The sequence below is a fragment of the Hyla sarda genome, chromosome 1 (assembly GCF_029499605.1).
Source record: "Hyla sarda isolate aHylSar1 chromosome 1, aHylSar1.hap1, whole genome shotgun sequence".
Lineage (NCBI taxonomy): Eukaryota > Metazoa > Chordata > Amphibia > Anura > Hylidae > Hyla > Hyla sarda.
Window position 1 is genome coordinate 317,676,387 of NC_079189.1, and position 15,859 is coordinate 317,692,245.

The 15,859-nt window shown below is 41.4% G+C and overlaps 1 protein-coding gene across 16 annotated transcripts in view; it reads left to right on the top strand.

Annotated features, from left to right (window-relative positions):
- Window positions 1-15,859, top strand: part of PTBP3 (polypyrimidine tract binding protein 3) — a 226,391-nt gene that overhangs the window by 130,667 nt on the left and 79,865 nt on the right. For 5 of the 16 annotated variants that reach the window (XM_056518547.1, XM_056518510.1, XM_056518508.1 and 2 more), the window contains exon 2: window positions 5,868-5,923. The exons of 4 other annotated variants lie outside the window; for them this stretch is intronic. In XM_056518547.1, the coding sequence (XP_056374522.1) occupies window positions 5,908-5,923 (16 nt within the window). In that variant the 5' untranslated portion in view covers window positions 5,868-5,907. Of the gene's footprint in view, window positions 1-4,618; window positions 4,829-5,867; window positions 5,924-14,892; window positions 14,990-15,859 lie in introns of those variants that run through there. 7 more of the 16 variants (XM_056518497.1, XM_056518494.1, XM_056518507.1 and 4 more) reach the window with 4 other exon arrangements.

Consider the following 15,859-nt stretch of genomic DNA (forward strand, 5'->3'; position numbering starts at 1 on the left):
GTCCAGAGCAGGAGAGTTTTGCTATGGGGATTTGCTTTTTCTCTGGGCAGTTCCTAAAATGGACAGAGGTGTCAGCAGAGAGCACTGTGGTCAGACAGAAAGGAAATTCAAGAAGAAAAGAACTGCATGTGGTGCTTATATATTTTAAATAGAAGTAATTTACAAATCTGTTTTTCTGGCACCAGTTGATTTAGATTTTTTTTTCCAGTGGAGTACCCGTTAAATCATAGTGACTATGATTAACCCCTTAAGGACGCAGGATGTAAATGTACGTCCTGGTGCGGTGGTACTTAACGCACCAGGACGTACATTTACGTCCTGTGCATAACCGCAGGCATCGGAGCGATGCCCGTGTCATGCGCGGCTGATCCCGGCTGCTGATCGCAGCCAAGGACCCGCCGGCAATGGCCGACGCCCACGATCTCGCGGGCGTCCGCCATTAACCCCTCAGGTGCCGGGATCAATACAGATCCCGGCATCTGTGGCAGTGCGTGATTTCAATGAATGATTGGATCGCCCGCAGCGCTGCTGCGGGGATCCGATCATTCAGAACGCCGCACGGAGGTCCCCTCACCTTCCTCCTTCCGGCTCCCGGCGTCTTCTGGTCTGAGATCGAGCAGACGATAGCCGATAACACTGATGTGTTCTATGTCCTATACATAGAACAGATCAGTATTAGCAATCATGGTATTGCTATGAATAGTCCCCTATGGGGACTATTCAAGTGTAAAAAAAAAAAGTTAAAGTTAAAAAAAAAAGTGAAAAATCCCCTCCCCCAATAAAAAAAGTAAAACGTCAGTTTTTTCCTATTTTACCCCCAAAAAGCGTAAAAAATAAATTTAAGACATATTTGGTATCGCCACGTGCATAAATGTCCGAACTATTAAAATAAAATGTTAATGATCCCGTACGGTGAACGGCGTGAACGTAAAAAAAAAAAAAGTCCAAAATTGCTACTTTTTTAATACATTTTATAAAAAAAAAAAATTATAAAAAATGTATTAAAAGTTTTTTATATGCAAATGTGGTATCAAAAAAAAGTACAGATCATGGTGCAAAAAATGAGCCCTCATACCGCCGCTTATACGGAAAAATAAAAAAGTTATAGGTCATCAAAATAAAGGGATTATAAACGTACTAATTTGGTTAAAAAGTTTGTGATTTTTTTTAAGCACAACAATAATATAAAAGTATGTAATAATGGGTATCATTTTAATAGTATTGACCCTCAGAATAAAGAACACACGTCATTTTTACCATAAATTGTACGGCGTGAAAACGAAACCTTCCAAAATTTGCAAAATTGCGTTTTTCTTTTAAATTTCCCCACAAAAATAGTGTTTTTTGGTTGCGCCATACATTTTATGATATAATGAGTTATGTCATTACAAAGGAAACTGGTCGTGCAAAAAACAAGCCCACATACTAGTCTGGCGATGAAAATATAAAAGAGTTATGATTTTTAGAAGGCGAGGAGGAAAAAATGAAAACGTAAAAATTAAATTGTCTGAGTCCTTAAGGCCAAAATGGGCTGAGTCCTTAAGGGGTTAAGGACATGGCGTCCGAAACGCTTTAGTCTTGCTTTTAATATTTTGATATATATCTTGTATGCTGATGGGATATAAATGAAGTGAATCTGGGACGTTACCTTGTGAGCCGGATCTTCTGTGTATCTGGATCTTCTCTGCAATGCTCCAGCTTTCTGTGCACCGAGGTGGGGCTTATGTAAGTGGCAGGTGCAGTGAGCTGAACATTTGGACTTTTGCATTATTCTTTTAGCTGTTACAGTACCTGTTGATTTATGGCCTTGTGATGTTTAGTTTTCTGCTCACATGTACTAAAGTTTTATGGATTTTATGAAGCTTGGAGAGCATTGTACTCCTGAGGTGTGACCCGGAATTGCTGATGGTATCATAGCATCACTGACTCATGTTAGATTCTGCTGCACAGGGATCACTCCCCCAGAACTTGATCCTATCTATCTTAAAGAGCTATGACCTGTATTACAACAATGGATGCAGAGTCTCTGAACTCCTTTTTCTATTACAAATAAAAGCATTGCTGATCCTAAATCTCCAGGTTCATGCTCAGAATACCAGAAATGCACAACTCTCCATTTAGACTTTATTTGAAGGGCTATGGAGATACTGGTGCCATAATTTAGACTAGAGAAATAGACTCCTTTTATAGTAGTTTTTAATACATTTGTTGTCTTTGGGTGATCTCTCCTTCCAGGGTCTGCATCAGCACCTTCTAAATGGGACACTGGGGGAAGGGCCAACTCTGTGTTAAGGGGCCAATAAAGCTGGCCGATCTTGTCGCTTCAGCTGACTGTAAGATGTATGGTGTCTTTTCGTCTTTTTTCTGACTTTGTCAGTGGAGAAAAGGGTCAGGCATGTTGGATTTCTACTGCATGATCCTATTGTTCTAGGAGAGAGAAACTGTTGTCAGAGCTGTCAGGCTGTATAAAGTAGAGACATGGCTGACTAGGGCTTTTGACACTGAATCTGTCCATACCTTTAATTAGTTAATTGACCCGTCCAGTGCCAAGATATCAGCCATTGGGTAATTCCCTCTAGAGCAGTGGTGTCAAACCCTCCAGATGTTGCAGAACTTCAACTCCCAGCATGCAGCTGTTGGCTGTTTGGGCATGCTGGGAGATGAAGTTTTGCAACATATAGAGGGCCACAGTTTGGGTCCCTGCTCTAGAGTTTCTTTAAAAATACAGTAATTTGGCAAAGATTTTTCAAATTCAGTTTTCCCTTCATTATGGGATATTTATGCAGAATTTTTATTTTTTATTATATTCGGGGAGGAGAGGGCCTAATTGGTGGAATGCGCTCAACTCCATAGGTTGTCCAACTGGATTAGAGCAGCTTCCATTCCCTTCATAGCAGTGGTCTCCAGCCTGCATCTCTCTAGCTGTTGCAGAATTCCATCTGCTGTTTTCAGGGACAGATTTACGCCGTTGAGAGTCTGCCGCAAACCGTATAGACTTCAGTGTGGTGTGTGGTGGGTTTTCCGCAGTTGAGTTTCCGCTGCCAGAAATTTCCTACTGACTGCTGGCAGGGAGTCCGCCCCCTTTCAAACTTGCAGCAGGAAACACGCTGCGAGTTTGAAAGGAAATCTGCTTGTGTGAATGAGCCCTTACGGTAGCGATAAAAACCAATAACTGTCAGAGCTGTAAATTATTGCATCTATGGTGACAAACTAATTTATAAGACCTGGGTTGATGTATTCTTGGCTTGTGAATTGATTACATGTATGATCTGTGATAACATCTTATAAGAATCTGTGTGCACAACTTTGTGGTAGGAAGAGACAATTTGTATGGGCCATTATTTCACCTATGGGGTGGGTGTTGTGTATATATATATATATATATATATATATATATATATATATATATATATAAAAATTTTACCAAACAAATGATGACTAATATGTAAAGCTCCTTACCATAAGTTGGTTTGTATAAGAATTGTATTAGGAAAATGTTTTTACATTCTTATTTTTTGTGTTCTACCTGCCGACTTATTAATTTGTCTTTTGTGTTTGCTTCCATGTCCCCCTTGTGCAGCCTGTGGCTTTCGGCCTGTCTACTGACAAGGTGGCATAGGCTTTTGTTAGAACATCAGATATCCTATTACAAAATGAAGAGGTTCTCTTCAATAATTGATCCATTAGACAATAGGCCGCACGCTAGCTGGGCAGCAGGAGGAGGAGAATAGGCAGGCACAGCCAGCAGCTGCTCTTTCCACAGCCAAGCAGCAGGACAAGGCTGATGTTCGCTTCTTATTCATCCAGCCTCCCTTATTCTCGTTAAAAGCTGGTAGAGGCATATAAAGTATTACATCCGGATGGATCAGAGATTTGCAAAGTCTTTTAAAACTCAGGTTTACTGTATAAGAGAAGGCAAATAGGATATGCATGAAATGATATAAAATAAGATTTTTAAGATTTAAATGTGTAATAAATTTTAAAAGTCAGAGTATTAAAAAGGCTAACCACAGCCATACGTGCCACCTGATGTCCATATTCTTATTGAGCCTGGCTAAATAGGATTTATGTCCCTAAACACTTTTCCTGTCAAATACAAAACTGGATTAAAGGGGAATTTTGAATTTGAAAAGAAGTGCACAATAGACAGCACACCTTTACCTGGCACAGATGAGTACAAGTAACCTTTTCCTATAGTCGCAGACATGGCAAAATATAGAAGTTTTATGTCCCAGCGTAAGAGAGAAGACCATGAGCAGTAAACATCATTGACCCACTTTTTATTACAAGGACTGAGGTTGTCAGCCTGTTAACCCTTTATTATGTAAAGTGAGAGCTCCCCTTAAGTCTAAACCATTTATTGCATCTTATTCAGAATGGTAACTATAGCACATGTGCAGTTTCTGAAATGGGAAACTGAATGGAAATCAGGAAAAATAGTAGTAAGTAAATAAGAGGCAAAGTTGAGCCTTCTAGCAGCAGGCGTGCTTGGATAGGAGATCACCTGTTGAGGAGAGCTGGGTGTTCTAGTCCCCTCCCTCCCAGCGCTTGCTCTCATTCATCTGTGCTGTTTGCTTGAAATGACAGCCCTCTTTTGTGTCAGGGTAATTTGTTTATCAACTGCGTGCAGCTCCCACTGCTTCCTCTTTTCTGTCCTGTTTCCCTCCGTGTCTCTCTCTCTCTGTCTCTCTTCTGCCTCTCTTTCTGAAATCTGCCTTTCTTGCTAGAGGCCTACATGGCAGCTTGTTGTCTCCGTCACCCTCCACCACGGCTGGACTCTATTGCCACCTCGTCTGAAGTCTTGCCAGGGACTGACAACTTATAAAAGGTAGTATTGCATAGAGTTTCATGGTATACCATAGTGCTGTTCAGCAGACACAGGGCAACCCTGCCTTCTTCCCTAACATTTTCAGTAGATGCAGCTGAATATGTAGAACTCTGTTTTAATTCAACCACATAATCTACTTTTTACTGCCACGTAATCTTGTGTAATGATCAGTAAAAGTTTATTCGCCGCTTCACAAATGAAAGAAATATGTGCTTCCTGTTGGTAAGTGTGACATGATGGCCCTGCTTGCTGCGTTTCAAGTCATTGGCTGCTTTGTGTGCTGGTAATTGTAGTAAAAAGGAAAAGACCAGCAAGCTAATGTAGAGGAAACTGTGCCAAAGTCATTAGGCCTCCCCAGAGAATGGTGATGTAGGGGTTAACGGCATGCTGCAAAGGGTGGAAGGGAGAATACTAGTATGTGCATGGATATACAAATATGTTCTGCTACATGGATTCAATTGCTTACTTTCTTTGTTTTACATGTATGCCCATAAAAGAATAGGACATTGAACACATAAAGCAAATAAAGACAATCCATAGCTTTAACTAGTTGCATACATTATGAAAACTGTTCCTATAGAAGCCCACTATATGAAAGGAGCTATTGAATAATTCTGGGGTTTATAAATATTTTTTTTTGTGTGTGTTTTTTTTTTATTTTCTATTTTTACATAGCATTTTATTAAACTGGTTTATATTTCCCTTTCTGTGAAGACCTATGGTGTGTTTAGATGTGATACATTCACTATATTCATAAGCAGTACATCAGTTTTAGGAAATCGATGACTAACATTGGTAAATAGATTTTGGGTTTGTTGAGAGCCGAACTTGACAGATGAATCTCCCTGGGTCTTGTAAAGGGTTAATTTGCCAAGATTTAGACCTTCACCTTTTTGATGACGTTGAATCAATTTGCTCCTCTTATTTCTATTCCTCCTAGCCTCCTATGTTCTTTGATATAGAAGTAGTTATCTCCTGCCTTATTGGAGAGGCAAAGATTATATTTTGTTTTCTGTTGTTTCCTTTCTTCTCCCTATAGCTGAATTTCCTTCTGGTAGACACCCATTGAAGCTCTGTACATGACCCTGCCTTCAGGTAAAAAAAAAAATGTAATCTTAAAATTCTTTGTAAAGTACAAGATGGATAGGTGTATGTAGATATTTTGTAATTCTTATCGCTGCTGCCCTCTTTAGATGAGAACACTCTTCCTCCTATCAACTGTAAACTTTTGATTTGTACTATAGACACAAGCTGTATGTTTTGTAACAGCACCCGCACAAGGCTAAGTGACCAAAATGTCAAGTAGGGCCCCCTTCCCATACATGATGAAATGGGTATTGAACACGTCACTATTTTTCCCTTTTAATATACAGTATTTCCAAAGGTGCTATTGACATGACATTTTCACCAGATATTGGTAACAACCCAAGCAATCTATACATACATAGAAAACAAAACAAATACATTCAGAGATTGTTATGTGTAATAATGTGAAATGACACTGGGAAAAAGTATTGAACACCATTACTGATATATATTTAATACTTTGTATAAAAGCCTTTTTTGGTAATGACCGCTTCTCCTATATGGAGAAACTAGTCATATACATTGCTCTGGTAGGATTCTGGCCAATTCTTACACACAGTCTTCAAATCTTGAAGGTTCCGTGGCCTCTTTTATGAATCTTGATCTTCAGTTCTTTCCTATAGATTTTCAATGGGATTTAAGTCAAGTGATTTTCTGGGCCATTCTAGCAGCTTTAAAGTGGTAGTCCGGCCATAAACATCTTTTCCCCTGTCCAAAGGATGGGGGATAAGATGTCTGATCGCTGGGGAGCCCGCCGCTTGGACCCCCTGCGATCTCCGTAGCCGCTGCTCCACACCCACTCATGACATGAGGTCACGCCATGCCCCCTCCATTCATTCAGAGGTGTCAGAGACTGAAGCAGCAGCCCAGCATAGAATGTTTCATAGTTTCCATGACTTTGTGTTTGAGATCATTGTCTTGCAGAAATGTCCACCCAAGTTTCATCTTCATCATCCTGAAAGATGGCAGTAGATTTTTGTCAAGTATGGCTCAGTAAATTTGCCCATTCATTCTTCAATTATGTGCAGTTTGCCAGTACCATTTTCTGAAAAACAGCCCCACAACATTGTTCCTACCTCCAAACTTTACTGTTATTGTGGGGATTTTTAGGGTGATGTGCCAGTTCTCCTTCAAAAATCATGTGTAATATGGCATCCAAACTGTTCAATTTTGCTCTCATCTGACCTCACTATATTCTCCCAGTACAGTGGTCCCTCAACATATGATATTAATTGGTTCCAGGAGAACCATCATATGTTGAAACCATCATATGTCGAGTACATATGTCTATGTAAAAATAGTAATTGGTTCCGGGGCCTCGGAACCATTGTATGTTGAATACATATCTCTATGGGAAACTGCTAATTGGTTCTGGGATGACCATTGTATATGGAGTGTATGGGGAGTGTTTAACAAATCAGGGTGCCTCCAGCTGTTGCACAACTACAACTCCCAGCATGCATGTACAGCCATTGACCATCTGGGCATGCTGGGAATTATAGTTTTGCAACAGCTGGAGGCACACTGATAGGGAAAGATTGATGTATGGGGTGTATTGTGTGTATATGTATTGTATGTGATGTGTGACATCGCATACAGTACTGTACAGTTCTTTAAATACCTTCAGGGGGGGACAGAATGTCCTTCATTACGATCCTGCCGACTACAGCTCCATAGGAAAGGAAGGGGAGGGCAGCCAGCAGCTCATTGGATGCCTGCAGCAAGATGCTGCAGGCTATTGGCTATGGCTGCACTGGGGGGCGGGGCTTACACAGAGTTCACAGTGGAAGCATGTGTGAGTTAGCAGGACAGCATGTGAGTAACAGGAGGCAGAACGGGGCACATTAAACAACTATCTGTCAGTTGCTGAAGTTGTCAGCGCTGTCAGATAGCTATTTGTATGATGGCCCCGACACACAGCATCATCGTATGTCGATTTTGCCTTCAACATACGATGGGCTCTGAGAGGTCATCGTATGTTGAAATGATCATATGTCGGGGCCATCGTAAGTCGAGGGGTCACTGTATTTCACCATCTTCTCCAAATGTTGTGCAGCAAACTTTAAACAAACTCCTACATGCCTTTTATTCAGCAATTAAGTCTTGTGTGGCGAGCGTGCATACAGGCCATGGTGCATTACTTGCTGTTTTCATTGAGGCAACAGTACTTGCTAATTTCAGGTCTTTTTGAAGATCAACCCAAGTGGCCCTTGGCTGTTGGACCACTCTTCTGATTATCCTTCTTACTTGTATGTCAGAAATCTTGCAAGAAGTACCTGGTTGAGGAAAATTTATGGTGAAACTATTCTTTTCATTTCTGCGTTATGGTCCCAACAGTGCTCACTGGAACATTCAGAAGCTTAGAAATGAACCTGTAACCACCATTGTTATGTTTTGCAACAATTAGGTTGTGAAGGTCTAAAGACAGCTCTTTGCTTTTACCCATCATGATGTTGTGTGTGATACCTTGGCAATGAGACCCTCTTGTAGGTTGGGACTGAACCAGCTGATATTAATTTGCAATGACAAAAGGCTGGATTGCTGTTAAAGGAGTACTCTGGTGCAGAGTATTCCTTCTCCGTCCTGCAAAAAAATGAACATAAACCATCTCTCACCTTCCTGGGTTCTTGCGGAGCGCCACTACAGCTGATCGGTCCTCCGGTCAATCTTCTTCATTCTTCCATGTGAACGAAGCGTCACATGGCGCTCAGCCTATTATGGGCCGAGGCTGAACATCGCGGTGGTCGGCGATAGGCTGAGCACCATGTGACGCTTCGTTCACACGGAAGTATGAAGGAGAAGGACCGGAGGACCGATCAGCTGTAGTGGCGCTCCGAGGGAACCCAGGAAGGTGAGAGATGGTTTATTTTAATTTTTTTTGCAGCCCGGGCAGGACGGAGCAGGAATACTCTGCACCAGAGTACTCCTTTTAAGTTACTGATAGATTTCAGCTGTTATCTTGGCTTTCCATGCCTTTTTGCACCTCCCTTTCTTCATGTTTAAATACTTTGTCCCTGTGTCATAATACTTTGTCCCTATGTCATTTTCACCACAGAACTTCAATTCTGAGCTTATTTTTTATGCTTTTGTATTGATTACTTGGGTTGTTACCAACATCTGATGAAAATCAATAGCACGTTGAAAAATATATTTAGCAAGAAGAATTGAGGTGTTCAATACTTATTTTACACACTGTTTATCCAGCAGTGTAAAAAAATAAAAATAAAAAAAGAGCCAGTAGGAAACTGATTACTGATGATAGAAGTGGTCACATTCATTTGAATGGGCAGTTTATTTTTTTGCTAATGTCTAAATTAGTAGAACACACCACATTGGATACGAACAGAGGAATACAGCACAATTAATGAACGCTGGATGTTTAAAGGGAACCTGCCATCAAATTTTACAATATTTAACACGAGGTAACGCATTATATATGGTAAAATCATTTTTTCTTCATCCTCATGAGAGGTTCCTGTCTGCAGGGATGGTGAGGATATATAGATATATGTATGTGTGTGTGTATGTTTATAATATAAATATTTTAAATGTGTGTCCCCGCCAGCCATGTTAGTAATCCCCTGGGTGGGGAGCTATACTCACTTAGTCCAATCAGCTGCGCTGTAATCGTACCCCCTCAGTGTGGTTCACAGCCCTCATCACTGCTCTGCTACCTAAACAGATGGATTCGGGCTGCACCTGGGCTGTCAATCATGCTGAGGGGGTGTGATTACAGCCAGAGCCAATGGGACTAGGTAAGTATAGCTCCCTGCCTAGGGGACTACTTAAGGGGCTGGCAGGGGACACTTTTTAAAACTATTTATCCTCCCCATCCATGCAGGCAGGAATGTCTTCCGGGGATGCTGAGGAAGAAGATTTTACCAAATAAAACATGTTGCCACGTATTATATATGGTTAAATCGGATAACAGATTTCCTTTAACAACTGATGCTAACTTCTCTAATTGGATGTCAGATATATGTGAACACAGCCCAAATTGTTCAACTAAGCAGCAATACCTTACTTGGGTGGCAGTAAGAGATACCAAAAGATGTGTGTTAAAGGAAATCTGTCACCAGTGTCACCTGCACTAACCTGTCAGTACCGACAGATAGTGGAGTTGACACTGATGACAATGGTACTCACCTTGTTCCGTGGGGGGGTCTTCTGTAATCTTCTCCGTTATCTCCGCTCCAGGCACCCGGCTTGGGGCACGGGCGGAGCTTACTGACATTACGGCTGCTGTTCTCTCATAGCGGGACCCAGCAGGGTGCCCTGAGCAGAGCTAGCAGAGGAGATTGCCGAAGATCCCTGCCAAGGAACGGGACAATGTGAGTACCGTTGTCATCAGCGTCACCTGCGCTACCTGTCTGTACCAACAGGTCTGTGCAGAGGACACTGGTGACAGATTTCCTTTTAAAGGTTCTTTTACATGGACAGATTATCGAGCAAATGCTGGTTTCCAAAAATTGTTCTGTGTAAAAGGACTGTTTGAAAGATTTGTGCAACCAATAAAATCATCATTGTTGCCTAAACTGTCCAACTTTGTAGGCTTATACAACTTCGTAGGCTTCAACAACTTTGCCGATTAATTTAAATGTGCCACTCGATTGATTAAGCCTTGTAAAGCCTATGCAAACGACTGCCAATCTTGCTGATTTTTGCTCACTTCCTCTGGTTGGGTGATTTAAAAAATCTAGGACCCTTTTATCTCTACATCTCAGCCATTTTACTATCTTTTAGTATGTCAGCATCATATTGACTTTTCGTTTTACTTAAATAGCAAAATGAAAACAGAAAAAAGTGCTTGTAATATGCACACATATGGCTAGAACATAAGTAGTGCTACAACTTGGATTTCATAGAAGCAGTAACAGGAAGTTTTCCTTGAAAAGTGTTTTCCAACCATGGGTGACTCCAGCTGTTGCAAAACTATGCCTTTGGCTGTCTGGGCATGCTGAGAGTTGTAATTTTGCAACTGCTGGAGGCACCCTGGTTGGAAACCACTGTGCTAGAATGTTAATTTGCTAAAGACATATTTTATTTAAATAATTTTCAGTTTGGGTGCTGTGATCGCTGGGGAAATAACAGTCAGGCATATACACTATTAGACGCCGAAGATGTACTACTTGGTCTGGCTGGGTTTGTGAGTGTGACAGCTGCGCTGTGAGCTCTGCAGTAGCACTTGGGGTGTTTTCCTTTCCTGGTTAATAAAGACTTCTTCCGATTTGCACATATAGACATGACATCCATATGGGCAATTTTTATGAGACAACCCCTTTTAATAATAATATTATCATTCAACATAAAAATGTTATGTCCAGATTTATAATATAATGATAAAAATCACTTGTTGGAGCTTATTAGCTCTCATATTGGGGTATTTGGGTATGTCTCCAAATGCAATGCACCAGAAGTGGCACAATGTATGTTATAGTAATGGTGCAAGTGACGTGTGCCATATGTATGAAATATGTGCATGATATGAACTGTTCAGCACTATGCACAATAAATGTGAAAAAATGATGCACGTGAAGACCACGGCTAAAACCCCTTGCAATGTCTACACTATATTTATTATGGATTGTGCCTTCCTGTGGTTAGCCTTTTATTTCTTTGGTTGTAAATAGATACAATCAGGACTGAGCAAATGCAACGTGCAAAAATCTGCAGTTTACTCCTGTCATAGACTATGCTAAGACTAGTTGTTCTGAGTGACAGCTTTTGTGTCCAATCGGAGGATCACTAGAGCGGTCGCTCTGAGGGGTTGAAAAGTCGTGCGTATCGGTTGTTGCCAGTTTTGTTACATATTGCAAGTTGGGGGAGGGGGGAGATTGTAGTGTGGATCTATTGCAATTCAGCAGCAAAATCCAACATAAATTGACATCCTGTGAATTACGGTATTAATTTGCTTCAGCTTCTGTGGATGTGTAAATATTAAGATAAATATTAAGCACCACCACTACAAACAATGTACTGAGTCGAGGCTTCTGGCTCCCTTTCATTGTCTATTTCCAGTGCCGCACCAGGGATGGACCACCAATGGTTTTTAGCTTACAAAACCCTTTTAACATCTACAATACTACTATAAATGCTGCAGAAATTAAGCGTGGAAAATCCACTGTTTATACTCCACGTCCACAGGCTATAGGTATGTGTATGGTTGAATGCAGATTTTTTGATAATTAAAAGTGTTGTGAGGGTGAATTACAGCTAGGTAATGTGCGCCTCACACCCTGGCTGTCATTTAAAGGGGTACTCCACTGGAAAATGTTTTTTTTTATTTTCTAAATCAACTGGTGCCAGAACGTTAATCAGATTTGTAAATTACTTCTATTTACAAATCTTAATCCTTCCAGTACTTCGTGTATACTGCAGAGGAAGTACTTTGCTTTTTGAATTTCCTTTCTGTCTGACCACAGTGCTCTCTGCTGACACCTCATGTTCATGTCAGGAACTGTCCAGAGCAGGAGAAAATTCCTATAGCAAACCTTTCCTTCTCTGGACAGGTTCTGACATGGACAGAGGTGTCAGCTGAGAGCACTGTGGTCAGACAGAAAGGAAATTCAAAAAGAAAAGAACTTCCTCTGTAGTATACAGCAGGTAAGTACTGGAAGGATTAAAGGGGTTCTCCGGCCCTAATACAGCTTATCCCCTATGCAAAGGATAGGGGATAAGATGTATGATTGCGGGGGTCCCGCAACTGGGGACCCCCACAATCTGTCATTCCGCACCCACATTTGTGAGCCCTCCGCAGTTTTGGAGGCTCTGAGTGTGAAGCGTGACGACCACGGGGCCAGAGTATCGTGACGTCACGACTCCGCCCCATGTGACGTCACGCTGGTCACCTGTTTGCACATCTCCCCTCAGTCCTGCTGCATGACTACAACTCCCATTATGTCATCACTGTGTAAGGGCATGCTGGGGGTTGTAGTCATGCGGTGCGGGTGGGTTACAATAAATGTACTATCCTATTTTACTTGTATTCGTGTATCCTGTGGACTACGACGATGACCAGTGATTTTTTTTTTTTGTTTAATATTAATAAAATGGTTAATGAGTGCTTGTGGGGGAGTGTTTTTTGGAATAAAAGTTTTTCAAACATGCTGTTTTTTGTTTTTTTTATTATATTTACTTTACAGGCTTAGTAGTGGAAGCTGTTTTATAGACAGAATCCTTTACTAAGCCAGGGCTTAGCGTTAACACCAAAAACAGCTAGCGCTAACGCCGGATTATTACCCCGGTACCCACCACCACAGGGCCCAGAGCATCAAAAATGGCGCAGGCTGGCTTTATTTAGGCTTGGGAGGGACAGTAACAATGGTCCTCGCTCACCCTGGTAACGATAGGCTGTTGCTGCTTGGTTGGGATTTGGCTGAGAATGCAAATATGGGGAACCCTATGCATTTTTTTCTCTCATAAATAATAAAAGAAAAACGCATAGGGTTCCCTGTATTTTTATTCACAGCCAGATACCAGCCAAGCAGCAACAGCCTAACGTTACCAGGGTGGGTGAGGACCATTGTTACTGGCCCTCCCCAGCCTAAATAACTCCAGTTTGTTTCCGCTTAGGTCCAGGAGCGCCATTTTTTACGCTCCGGGCCTGTTTGCACCAGCTCCTCCCGGCACCCCTGTGGCGGTGGGTACCGGGGTAATAATCGGGGTTAGCGCTAGCTGTTTTTGGGGCTAACGCTAAACCCTGGCTTAATAATGGACTCAGTCTATAAGATGGCTTCCATTACTAAGCCTGTAAAGTAAAAAAAAATAAAATCATTGAAAAAATTTTTATTCCAAAAAATATTCCCCCACAAGCCCTTGTTACAAAATATTGTTAATATTAAACAAAAAAAAACGCTGGTCATCGTAGTCCACCAAATCTGATGTAGCCCACAGGATAGACAGCTCTGAAATGAAAAGGGAAAAAAAATGAAAAAAGTGGTAAATTTCTTTTTTAAGAAAATGGTATTCCAAAGTGATTTTTCGGTTTTTGCTTTTGTAAGCCAAATTTATTAACCCCCTGTGATAGTATGATAAATATGTCACACATAAGCAAGACCAAAGCAAAAAAAAAATGACTACAGAACTCGCTTACCAAAGCAACGATGATAAGTATCCCCCTAAATCTTTATTGACAATCTATTTGCTAAATACGTCTCATCATTTATTTATTTTTTTAAAGAACAAACGCATGCCAACCAGATCCGCACTATATGGGGAGACCAATTCACATTATATCTAAATAAAGAGTGTACAGTAGGCAAGGTACTCGGTAGAAGGTGCATATAGAAGACCATATACCTCTATCCTATAAACACAGTATTGCACTATTCCCAGTAAATAGTAGTAACAAGATGCTGCTCTGGACCCCGCACACACTATTTTGCTGACTTTCTCAGGGAGCCCAACTTACAGCAGTGTTTAGGTCTAAGCAAAGAATAGAGCTTAAATGGGAGACCTCAGTCTCCCATAATCTAGAGCAGATGCAGAACAAGTGAGTGGTTGAACAGTTAGGCAGTACCTTCGATCCACAGCAGCCCAGATGTGGACTTATCTGATATAAATCTGGAACATTTGTATGGGTTATGGATGACATTACTGCAGTGTTTTCAACAAGGGTCTGCAGTGGTGTATGAATTTATTTAGAGGACTGTTCTGGGATATTAATTTATGGGACTTGTATAATTCAGACCAGTATCCTAAATAAATTTAGAATTTATACAAGGGTCTGATCTGGGGTCTGGTATTATTACCTTCATGACATATTTTGCATTGAGGCCGAAAGATTTTCATTTGACCAATGTGCAGAGGTGTAACTTCTGCGGACGGCGATTGTTCAGCTATGGACCAGCCTGATTCAACATTGAATTAATTAAGCATTATCAATTAGGTTAGTAAAAAAATATATATACTCAGGGCAGTTCCTAGTTGTAAATCGCTGGTCTTACACACTTGATGAGATTTGAGTGTTTCTTTTTTAGGGAAGAGAAAGTTAGTTCTTCTACCATGTTGAAAAGAAAGCAGGTTACTGAAGAAGAGGACAGTGATTATGAAGCAGGGACAAGTACAGGAAGGGAAGTGAGTGTTTAAGAAAATAAATTGGTGCTAATAAGAAGAATCGCTGTGTGACAGTTTCATCATATTTTGGTTTCTTGCATTTTCATAGTTCGATTTATTATTCTGCTTACAAACAACAATTTTATTTAATTTTTTTGTAAAATGATTTGAAAGTACTTGCATATTAAAGGGTTACTCCAGTAAAATAAAACATCCCCTGTCCACAGGATAAAGCATAAGTGCCTGTTCCCAGCAGATGGACCCACATGATCTACTCGCCCGTCCTCTGGGTCCCCCAATCCCCACCCTCGGAGACTAGCTTCGGTGGCTGCTTAATAGAATGCATAATTATTGTCTTAAAGGCCTATTACCTGGGGCAGTTATAGGGGATAAGATGCCTGATCAGGGGGGGCCTGGCTGCTGGGACCTCACGCGAACTCCGGCCCAGCACCCAATTAATCTGCTGCATGGAGCGAACTCAACTCTGTGCCGCATTACGAACGATCACAGCCGTCACGCCCCATCCCCCTGCCGCTCGAAGCCTAGCAAGGCCAGCATTCTGGATATAAATATTCAGAACGCCGGGGTATCGGGACGGAGATGGCAGGGGAGTCCCAGCGGCCGACCAAAAGATGTTTAGGGGTGGAGTACCCCTTAGAGATCCGCATATACTTTTCTAAAGGCAGCTGACCCCACCAATTTCAATAGGATGGCCAATTTTTTTATGTGTATGGGTCCCTTCTGACTCTCCCCCAACAGATGTCAGGGGAGAGGGATGGAACATGTTAGATTTCCATTGCATGACCCTTTTTTATTTTTCTGGAGGTAAGACTTCACAATAGAAGCAACTTGCCTCCCCTCGCCTCTTTCACAGCACATGAATTTCACGGA